Genomic DNA, 11,948 nt, shown 5'->3' on the forward strand with positions numbered 1-11,948 from the left:
ATAAACATTTATTTATTTATTCTGATTTTTTTTTTTTTTTTTTTTGGAAAATATCTCGAACGCTAAATTTCATAAAAATCAGTCCATCCATGAATAATAGTGAACCTTTATAAATGCTTTCCTAGCGCCAATGACTAATACAATAATAATAATAAAAAGCTGAACAAATATTTGTGTGTAATTACATTGAAAGTTCCTCAAATAAATATGAATTTTTTAGATTAATGGCAATCTTCTCAAAACAACAAAGTGGATAGAAACTAAGTAGACGGGTGGACACACACACACGAATGGTGTAAGTTGAATGCGGCAGAATGTTGAAAAGTAGCACAGAGCATCTCCTTCTTAAGTAATTGAAAGTGATGGAACCTGTTGTCATATCCGTTTATAGCGAACGAAACTATTTTATTATAGATAAAGAAGTTTGTGATGCGATTACTGTTTTGGTACAATTTTTATTTTTAAAGTCTCTGACAACAACCTGTGACATCATGACTGAGAAAGATAACGATCAATGGATTTCTAACGTCTCTTCGTGAAATTTGTAAAGGCGGTGAAGTGATTGAAAGTGCATAATATAAAGGGAAATAAGTCAAACACTGTCACGCGCATAACCTTGAAACAAACAAAAAAAAAAATTAATTTAAATTAACAAACGCTGAAATACCTACTGACACAAGAAACATAATTCAGTCTCTCTATAACACGAAATCGTCGAAGATTGCGTGATAGCCCACAAGCGGCGTAACTGAAGATGAGCGGAGAAGCAGAGAATTATGGACCTTTAAAGAGGACTAGACAAGGAACAGCGGAATTAAGCTCCAGTTGAACATGCCCTTCCTCCAATCAATCCAAATGATTTCAGCCTTTGTTTAGAATTTTGAGCGCAGAGATTTGTTTATTATTTACTTCATCCCGTTCTGTCTACAGTGTGGAGAGTCAGGATAATCACATCCAATTATCGTGTTGATTAAGATATAGACATCGTAAATACTTCATTTACGATGAAGTATTTATGTTGGAAATAATTATGATCGAATAGTCTGAAAGAGAGCATAACAATAATAAGAAGATGGAGTTATTTCGTTTATCAAGTGTTCAGAGCACTTATATTAAGCAAACGGATTATGTCCAATTGTTCCCACATGGACTTCAATTCCTCGCAAATGATAAGAAGATGCTAATTTCTGAAGCTTAACAACGGTCAAAATTTTATTTACAATTCGTACATATAAAATACAATTCACGAGAGACAAGAAAAAAAATTAAAAAGGATGAAAATGTAGTGCTGCAATTCAGATGCTGTTCTTTGGGATTATGGTGAAGCGACAAAGGATATGAGACCAGTGTATTACGTCACTTCGGCCGGTATGCCTATTTTACGGAATGAAAACACTTGTCCTGCCGGAAGGGGGAAAAAAAAAACCTCCGTATGAGATCACCTAAGTCACCTTCAGTTGAAAAGTCCTTACGAAGGTTCTATACGTCCTGCTAATGGCTCTGCAACTTTCCAGGAAGGAGGGGAAAAATTACTCCATCCCCCGCAATAATATTATTCTCCGAGAAAATATCATTAGGCGTCTTTATACTCTCCATATCTAAGCAAGAATGATTCCTAAATGCAATATCCTACCGCATTATGATCGAACCCCAACTAGAAGTAGACCCAAGGGTACAACAAGAATGGACATCCGTTGCCGAACAGATATCTACACAATGTTCGGCATTACATAACTGTTATCTGTCCCTCTGTAAGAATCAGCATGCTGGCGCCACTAATCAGACTTCATTACAGCCCATGTCACTAGGGGGCAGAATAACAGCTCGTCAGTGGACAGACCTCTAGCGATGCCTGCTGAATACTGTCAGCTGATAATCCTTGAGGAAAGCGAGCAACTACTTTCGACAAGCCACGCCTTGCTGTAACAGTAAATGCAATAGATGGAATAATGGCTTTGCATTACTCCTGGCAGACGATCACCATTGAGTTATAATCAGGTGTAATACATGCATCATTTTTTATAAGTTTCTACTTACAGGTGGCAGAAGGTAAAGTTTATAACTGAACAATTATCCATTTTGAGTCTGCGCACTTTATTCGTATAACTATGATTAACACTGGCATCACAAATTATAATGTAAAATCCCATTACCATAACTGGGGCTAAGATATCTTAATTTAGCAGTACAATTTTCTTATGTTACAAAAAAATATTACCCACGGTATTACTTCCAAGCCTGCAAAAAGTACTTGACTATTAATTAAAAATTTTTTTCAGAGATTGCCCATTGAAATGCTAAAACAATAGACGTGAATTTTTTTAAAAAAATCTTTGTGATAAGTGTCTCGTATATCCCATATTCAATACCGTTGAAATTGACAGCTGTCTATGATAGATTCGTTGATCACTACAAGCTGCTATTTCTTGGAAACTAATGGGTTCGTTACTTATGTGTTGTACTCCGTAGCAAAAAGTGCAAGTCCCTTGGCTAATAATTAACCTCGAAATTAACCTATACGCCAACACCAGCTGGTTCTTAATCAGTCCACGTTACAAAGGTGTATTCATTAAAGTTCAGTAGGGAACTTTAATGAATTTAAGTTTTTGCTGAATAGCCCTACAGAGCTATTCAGCAAAAGTTTTGTCCAAATGTTCCTCTTCTAAGTTAAAAGTCTTCTTCCTCTAAAATTCAGGATTTTCTTCCACCAGGTTCAGTTTTTTTTTTTTTTTTTTAAATCTTCACTAAAGTTCAAAAAGGTTGGCGAATCTTTAAACTTTCGTAGCAAAAAATGAAATTCTGCCTTGCAGAAAATCGCCGAGTGCTTCGAATCAACCGCGTACCGAATCATGCTTTGCAGTGGGTACCTTCCCCATCAATTTACAGTACACAGTAGCATAACTAGCACGTGACAATTTAGCTGTCGCATCATCCCCCGCGGTATACGCTTCAAGGTCAATTACCCTGATTACACCGCTCCGGGACTAGACAAGATGATAAGCTTTAGGCAGGAAACTGACGTCATCATAGGGTTCACCCGCCGTGTTATTAACCCGCGTATCTTTATTAGGCAGCAGGTGACAGAGCAGTAGTAGAGGTCAAGGGTAGGGCAAACAGACTACACAATAATTGAAACCTGGATGTGAGATGACGTTTCTGTTTGTTTGTTTTTTTTTCCTCGTATACGAAGAAAAGAATAAAAGTCATGAGACAAAAATGACCTCACAAGGTTACGCCTACTCTACACGCAGATGCCAACTAATGCACACACGCACTAAAGTACACCATTGAAGTCGATAACCTCATAGTTAGCACAAAGACTGTCAAACGAAATGGCTAAAGACATTTTATAGGCCTAAATGCACGAGTCTTTTAGTTGAACGGAAGGACATTCATAAGGACTTTTCAAATGAAAAAGAATTAATCGATTTCGTATAGCAGACGGGGTGCCCCCCCTCAAGACAATTTGGTTGTTAACTCTCACAAAATTCGATATGAAATGGGTACATGCACAGATGACACCTATACCACACTACACTCACTGCATGTCCTTAGCTGCTGTAGTTCAAAAGGAGAGGATAGAAAATAATAATAAGCATATTAGAACAGTAATATCGTAGCTCACAGATTAATTCGTTGGAGGATTCTACTCGTCCTAAGCGACGGATGGGCTGAAGAAGAAAAAAGCCTAGTTACGTCCAGATATATGCTCGAAGTAATTATAAGGCAGTATAATTTCCTTGATTTGAAATCCTTAAAAAAGGATATTCAGAAAGCTTGCTAATAATAAAATATATAATTTGATGAAAAAATAATCGAAAGCTTCGGAATGTCGAATTATGGTTTACGAAGATACCCGAAAGTTCTTGATGAAAGCAGGTTGAATCCTACAGAATTACGTCACGATTATGATTTACATCAGTATTAACGAACAACTATTTCATAAGCTTTCCCTATAAGCGCCAAAACCAGCTGATTCTTAACAAAAGAATCTCTTCTAACATTGGGAACCATATAAAACACATTACAAAAAATCGAGTCATTAACCAGGTTTAGTGCCCAAGAAGATAGTTCAGTGAACTGAAATAAAACTAAAGGGGAGGAAAAATAAAGTAAAAAAAAGAAAAAAGAAAAAAATTCAATTTGTCTACTTGAGACTTAAAAAGCTATCAGAACACTTTCTTTCCTAACTTGCTCGTAGTTCAGTTCTACACAATTTCTTTTGTGCGTATTAGACCTGATAGGGGTGAATCAGATCCCACTGTAATCACGTTTAGAAGTGCACAGAAACCCCCGAAGGTTACTCCAAAAACATTTCAACAGCTGAGAGGAAAGTCAAGTTGTGTAAAACGCAGTAATTAGGTTCGACCGGATTAATTTTCCTCTGGATCACAAGACAGTAATTACAGCTTACCCCCAAGTACTCATTTACTGCTGAATCATGGGACTGAATCGTGCAGTAAATGGGTGCAGGAGAGATAGGACAATTACTTCTGGATGGACAGTGACTAATCTCTCCTATGATCAATTCCAAAGGATCAACGAACTACAGGACAACATACTTCCACGTAGGAGGTGGAAATGCTATAAAAATATTATTAGTGTGTCACTAAGACATTACACAGATTATAAAACATTTATCTCCCAATCTAGAGATTAAGTTAAGTTTCTTTAAAAAATAATAATTACCATGAGTAGAAAAACTGTCATGTAAAAGTTTTTTTTATTCCATTGTAATCAAATAACCGCTCAAAGCTGTTTAAAAATACTTTCTTGGCTTCCAGTTCTTTAAGAATTCATTAAACGTTTTAATGAATTCTTGGTCAAGTCAAGATCTTATTGTGGTAACATATCCTACAAAAGCGATGTCTTTAAATCTTATGATGATTCTTTCCTAATATTTAAGGAGTGATTACTGGATTCATATTTCCTGTAAATTTGAATGTATCTGGCATATTTGGCGACTTGGTACTATGTAAAAAATAACAAAGAAAATACTATTCATATAAATAAAATAATGCCATTTTTTAGTCCATAAAGGGAATAAGCAGGGTTATTTTTAACTCGATCTTTTGGAAATCGGTGGGCAGCTGGTCTCTATCCTAAGTCGTTATCCATGGCTATCGATGATTTTGAAGGCACCCATACTAAAGAATAGCAGACAAATACCGGCATCTCTTAATAATAAAAAATAACTAGTTTTTCTGTATGAAAGTGTGTGTGTGTGTACACCTTCTAGTGTTTCCGTGGAAATCCCCCCATTTCCCACGCCAAGGCTCGACTAACTTGGGAATCTCTAGTGTCGAGAAGAACTCAAACTTAAAACTATAATTCTGCACTGGCAGTGTAGTATTATGGAAACAGAAACGTTTCCACAAGGGAACCATCTCTGATTAATAATACATTTTTAAGAATAATTTTAGGGATATATCGTTTTATATATAAAACTAAATATATAAAAACTAAACTAACTAAAGTTTATTATGATAAGCAAACCATTCCTTGTTTAGCTCTAAAATATCGCATATTTCGCTTTTCTTCTTCTTTTTTTTTTAATTGTAAATAATATTTCGGGCCTCAAGCGCAGAACGTTGTGAAGTAAAGATGCAGATATTTGCGAGTCAGCTGTTGAATGAGGAAAATAAGTTTACATCTAAATATTCATGTCTGCTTGCAAACAAACCACACACACACACACACAAGAGAGAGAGAGAGAGAAATCCTAATTTATTTTTTTTTATTAATTCATAATGGTAATAATTCCTAATTTATAAAAACAAGATGAATATATATTCCAAATAATATCTTTTTTTTTCTTTTTTTTTTTTTTTTTTTGGTTTCGTGCAATTTGCAAATTGAGCATCTAGTGAATGTTTCAATGCCCTGGAAAGCAAAGTAATTTTTTCTGAAATTGTTATGATAGCTGTTTATCTACAGGCTGTGTTGTCTGCTGTAGTGGCATAAGTTATTTTTGAGTACAATGAAATAGATGCAGCCGAACAAAGTAAGTAGACGATTTTTTTCATTATCAGATTTTAGTTTCTTTTTTCTAATTTCTTCATAAGATAATAACATCTTACTGCAAAGATTCGATAATTAGTTCAAGAAGAGAAAAAATAATACAAAACAAATCAGAATTCTGGCACCGTCGTTAAAAGAAGGAACAGCTGTATGTTAAAATTTCCAATTGATAAAACTGCATTTTGAAAAAAAAAAAAAGTGCGAGATATTAGATATTTTCCTTGAAAACAAAAAATCTTTCTTAGATAAGTGATAAAAGCACATCACAATTTTTGTTATTTATTCAAACGATATATATTTAAATAAACAGAAAAATGACTCAGAGAGGCAACAACTTTACCGTTACAATAACTCGCTGTTGTAGCACGTGGGCATAGTGCGAGCTCAACACAGATTTATGTTTTTGAAATATATACACAAATTTGAATACTTTGGGGCTTTGGTCATTTGCGTGATAAATATAGTAAAAAGAATGCTTTGCCTACAGTTCCGTTGCTCCAGTGAGAAGAGAGGAAAAAAAAACACTTTTTCTCTGACAGGAGGGTTAAGTTGTGAGCCAAAAGTTTTCACCACTTACTTCAAGAGAAAAAGTTTTATTCTCGTATGTCAAAGGTATTCTTTCAGTACCATACAGTAGAGGCAACTACAAGTTTTTCCCTTGGGCAAACGGCAAGGTGTGTATGGTTTTCGTTTCAGCCTCTGCCCTAAAATATGCGCGCACGCAAGCACTTACGTACACTGGGTAGATGCGTTATTGTTAGAAAGTGGCTGCTGATGCTATGCATGCTTTTATTCCACACTCCACATGGCAAAGAGCGGAAGGAGAAGACTGATGGACGATTGTTCAGGTTGACAGAAGTGATGGGGAACAATGCATGAGCCTATAGCAAGCTGCATCATGAATAAAAGCCAAAAAGTTCTGTTCACCCCCTCCCCCCTCCAACGCCGTTGTCCCTCCCTCCAGAGAAAATAAATTTGAATGACAGACATTTGGAATGAAATATTTTTCCTGTTTGCTCCCAGTTATAGTGTTTGAAATATCGTGCGAATAGTCTTAGGTGGGGAGGGGGAATAATTTTGATAGCGTAAAAAAAGAAGAGGAAGTTGGCATCCCTCACGCAACATCTGGCTCAGATTCACATGAGTGAAATCTGTTTCAGCGCAAAATAAAAAAAAAAAAAAGGATGAACAATTTCTGTTGATAAACTGCCCTCGATTCAGTAACTTGACCACCGAATACGAAGCTAACAACGGTTTTCACCTGAATGAAGATTTGTTAAAGACCTTACATTAAATTCTTTTTTGTGTGTGGAACCATATCTGAATCAGTAACGGATGGGTTTCCTGAAAGATATGTAAGTACTGACCTTATTACAGAAGTAAAGAAACGTCAGATAACTTTTGAGTGTGAACAAGATATATTTCAGTCATTCTGAACTCTGGTCGGCAGTTGATCTGTCTCTAAGGCTGAAGTATTCTAAGGCATATGAATATAAAAAACGTGGTCTAATAAACACATTACTTAATACTCTTTTAAGGAAATGAGTTTAGCAGCATGCGAGTGGTGTCTTACATTACGAGTAATAACATATTCGCACATCTGCAAATCACTGTGAATGAATGAATGAGTGTGAGTCTACATGGAGAGTTACAATTGGCTCATTCACAACGTTATTTCTAAAATAATAGGAAATAGTTCGTTTTTTAAGGATCTCCAAATTTCAACATATTTAGTATGGAATTGCAAAAGCTTTTATTTTTTTAAGAAAAAAATGCTGAAAACAAAATTATCTAAGGACTGGTTCTTCAAATATGATAAAAGGATACAGAACTCCATCGTTTAAGAAAAGAAACCGGAAAGCAATACAAGAATTGAGGTTAATATGTTGCATTCAGGTAATGTTGATAGATTTTCATCTTAGCACGGAATAAACGTCCTTAATTCGCCTCCATTAGGTTCTTTCATTAGGTACTCAAAATTCATCTTAGAAACACAAGCAATTACCAAACAGCATTAAACTTGGATTATAGGGAAGAACTGTCCAAGTTGGAATAGCAAATGACAGAAAGCTGATATACTTTATTTATCTAAAATAGCTTACCTTTATCGTCGATAGAAAACAGTCCCATTCCATCGCCATCTCGGATCGAATAGACAATTTGTCCATTAATTCCAGGTCCGTCTTCATCATCGGCAGTCACTTGTGTAACGAAGGATCCTTCCATCTGATTTTCCCTCACCGATGCCGTCAACACCACATCGGGAAACTGCGGAGTGAACATGTTTTCGTTCACATCTTCCACTTCGACCAGCAGAAAAGCGGTTGAAGAGAGAGGAGGAGTTCCTTTGTCTCTGGCCAAGACGGTGATGTTATAAACCTGTTTCTGTTCAAAATCCAGCGGTCGAACAAGACGCACCACTCCCATCATGGGATCGATTTCGAATGTACCGTCATCTCCCGCCAGTAACTGATAATGCACTTTGCCTCCATCATCAAGATCGGGATCGTGGACCATCATCACCATGATCACAGCTTGCAACGGCAAGTCTTCTCGAACTTTAGCCCAGTATTGGGTCAAGCTAAACTGAGGTGGATTGTCGTTCACGTCCAATACCCGAATATTCACCAAGGTTGTAGAAGAGAGGGGACGATCCGGAGACAAGTCGGTCACCCTCACGCGCACGTGATACTCTTCTATTCTTTCGCGATTCAACGGTGCCTGCACCGTTAGCAGTCCAGTATTTGAATCGATGTGGAAATCGGAGGTGTCCGTTTCCAAAGCGAAAATCATCTCCGCATTCATTCCGTCATCGAAGTCAGAAGCCCTCAACCTAACGATGCTCGTACCGTTCGACATGTTCTCTGCAATCACGAAGTTGTAACGCGACTTCTCGAATACGGGTACGTTGTCGTTGACGTCTTGCACATGAACGATGAGCAAATGAGATGCAGACTTCTGCGGCTCACCCAGATCGTAAGCAGTGATGTTCAAAACGTATTTATCGTTCCGCTCCCGGTCTAGTTCACCTGCCACCTGCAGCTGACCAGTGTACATGTCCATCCTGAAGCAGCTGTCCAGATCGCCATTAGACACCACATACACCAAGCGACCACTGTAGCCATGGTCACGATCGCGAGCTCGTACGGTAGCCACCTCAGTTCCAAGAGGCACACTTTCGTTCAGCCACATTTCTTTCAGTGCGGACGGACTGAATTCTGGCGCGTGCTTGTTACCACCATAGCTGGTGGGGGTCGGTTCTGTGACCGGACTTCCGCGGTTATTGGCTTCACCCAGTCGAAGCTGTTCTTTGAGACGTTCCGTAACGCCAACCTCCCGACATTCTACCAAAGCAGCCCGTCCTGCGAGTCTCTGATTTCCTCCACTGCTGACAACTTTTATATTTATGGACATGACGTCAGCAAAATGCTGTCCATCGGTGGCGGATACGTTGAGGATCTTCTCACGCACTTGTTCTTTGGCGAGTTCACAAACAACTCTTATGACTCCGGTGGAGGGATCCAGACGGAAGCAGAGGTCGTCGTTAGAAGGAACCATCCTGTACATGACGATACTTCCAGCATCAAAGTCAATAGCAGAGAGGGTAAGGATTTCTGTGTCTATCGGAGCAGTATCGGACACATACCCGACACAATCGACCTTCTCGAAGAGTGGGCGATGATCGTTGACATCGCGCAATCGTATCTTCAGAGTCATCTCGGCTTGTCTTCGATAAGGAGAGCCCCAGTCACTTCCTCTTAACTTCAGAACGTAATTTCTCTTCATGGTTTCGTAATCCAGAACAGCAGAAGTTCTGACATCCCCAGTAAAGTGATCGATGTCGAACGGAACAGGTGTGAGGTTAGCTAAACTGTACGTGATATAACCATTATCGCCAGAATCGAGGTCAGTCGCGTGCACTTTATACACCACCGTTCCAACGGGCCTGTTTTCATCAAAGGTAACAGTTGCCATGGTTGCATTGAAAACCGGATCATTGTCATTGTTGTCAAGAATATGAATAATGACAGTAGAAATTCCTTTCTTATGACCTCCCCGTCCTCCGCGGTCTATCGCACTCACCGTCAACGAATAATTAGCAAGAGACTCGTGGTCCAGAGCTACAGAGGTGGTGATGAGTCCAGATCTGGGATGGATAGAGAACGTATTATTTTCATTTCCGCCATCGATCACGTATTTCACATCTCTTTTTCCACCCGCGATAGTGGCATACACCTTCGTGACATACGTGCCCGGTGGAGACACTTCTTCCACTTGCACTTCATACTGCGACTGACTAAAAACAGGAGCCTGGTCACCGGTGTCGCCAAGACGAATCTCGACAGTCTGAATTGTAGATTTCGGTGGAGTTCCTCGATCCTCAGCACGTAGAGTGAGCTTGTAAGTCTTGTACGTTAGGTCATTATCCAAGCTTCTCTTAAGTTCAATGTTGAATTCGTCCGGCTTAGATCCTGGAGTGACTTGGAATATGTCATCAGTGTCGCCCTCAATAATTTCCAGGCTTTTTATTTCCCCGTGAACACCTTGATCCTTATCAATGACTACCGCATAAATCGCAGGTCCGTTAGGTTCAAATATCGTAGGAAACTGACGGACAAAGATCTCTGGTGCATGAAGGTTCACGGGAGTCACTTTGATTCTGATTTTAGCTGCACTCGCTCTAACTTCACCCGCTCGAAACTTCGGCCCGCGATCCTCCGCTATCACCGTCAACTCATGATACGGTTGCTGCTGAAAATCTAAAGGTCGAGTTAAAGTAATTATTCCCCGTGTGGGATGGACGGCATATTGAAGGCTCGGCTCGGACAGGCTGTAATATATTTCTCCGTTAACTCCGACGTCAGCGTCGAAAGCACTGACTTGAACGAGGCTGTGGTGAAGTGGAGCATCCTCTGGTATCGCTATGTCATAATCAGTGGGATAAAATAAGGGATTTAAGTCATTGGTGTCCAATATTTGTACGTTTACTATCGTCTGGGCTTTTAATTTCACAGACCGTCGGTGGAGAGACGTGATGCTTGCTCTGACTACCAGTTTGTAATTGTCTTGGTATTCTCTGTTGAGTACAGCATAATTTCCAGTTCGGGTCCGAACAAGAAGAAACCAAAAGTCACCTACCAGCCTGGATTCGGCCTTGAAAAAACGATCCTTGTCGCCAGACACTATTTTGTAACGGACAACAAGAGAAGAGTCAGCCAGAAATATTCCCATTTTTTCTTTAGGAGAAACATAAGTCTTGGCTACGGAGTTCTCTGGAATGGAAGCATTATAAGAACTTCTAGTAAACTCGGGATCAGAAGAACAACAAACACTAGGAAACATCCACGATAGCAACAAACATAATAACATTACCCTAGTCCGCCATTTACCGCTCCAAAACATCGGATGGCACCATCCTCGACCAGACAAAAGTCGAGGTAAAATAGTTCTGATAATGAGAGCCATCTTATATTAACACGCTGCTGGATTCTAACTCAATACATCCCTGAAAAAAAAAAAAATATATATATATATATATAAATTAATGCATAAATAAATACAATGATTAAATAAATATGAGATAGAAACATTAAATTATATGCATTTTATATATAATATATCGATCTACTGAGAATACAATCGGCAACTTCATGATTAAAAAAAATAAATAAAAATTTAAAAAAAAAAAAAAAAGTTAACATCCTGGTACATAATCCAATAAATAATAATTTCAACATTCACCTGATTCAACAACTTCAAATAACAACTTCAGCAACCACTGATCCAAATGAGATATTACACGATGGATTTTACGAATTTGCACGTGTACAACAGCCATGTGCTAACCAAACTAGTCATTGCTAATGATCACAGGTTATGAATGAATATCTTTGGTATAGAGACTAATATTGAACATAAAAACTAAC

The 11,948-nt window shown here is 38.4% G+C and overlaps 1 protein-coding gene across 1 annotated transcript in view; it reads right to left on the bottom strand.

Moving 5' to 3' along the window:
* Positions 1 to 11,487, bottom strand: part of kug (FAT atypical cadherin kugelei) — a 599,114-nt gene extending 587,627 nt beyond the window's left edge. The window contains exon 1 of the mRNA XM_090401756.1: positions 8,124 to 11,487. Within this exon, the coding sequence (XP_090257882.1) occupies positions 8,124 to 11,487 (3,364 nt within the window). The remainder of the gene's footprint in view (positions 1 to 8,123) is intronic.
* Between the last annotated feature and the right edge of the window lie 461 nt (positions 11,488 to 11,948).

This window comes from Typopeltis vanoorti, chromosome 2, assembly GCF_054136105.1.
Source record: "Typopeltis vanoorti isolate ZY-2024b chromosome 2, IOZ_Tvanoo_1.0, whole genome shotgun sequence".
NCBI classification, from domain to species: Eukaryota; Metazoa; Arthropoda; class Arachnida; order Uropygi; family Thelyphonidae; genus Typopeltis; species Typopeltis vanoorti.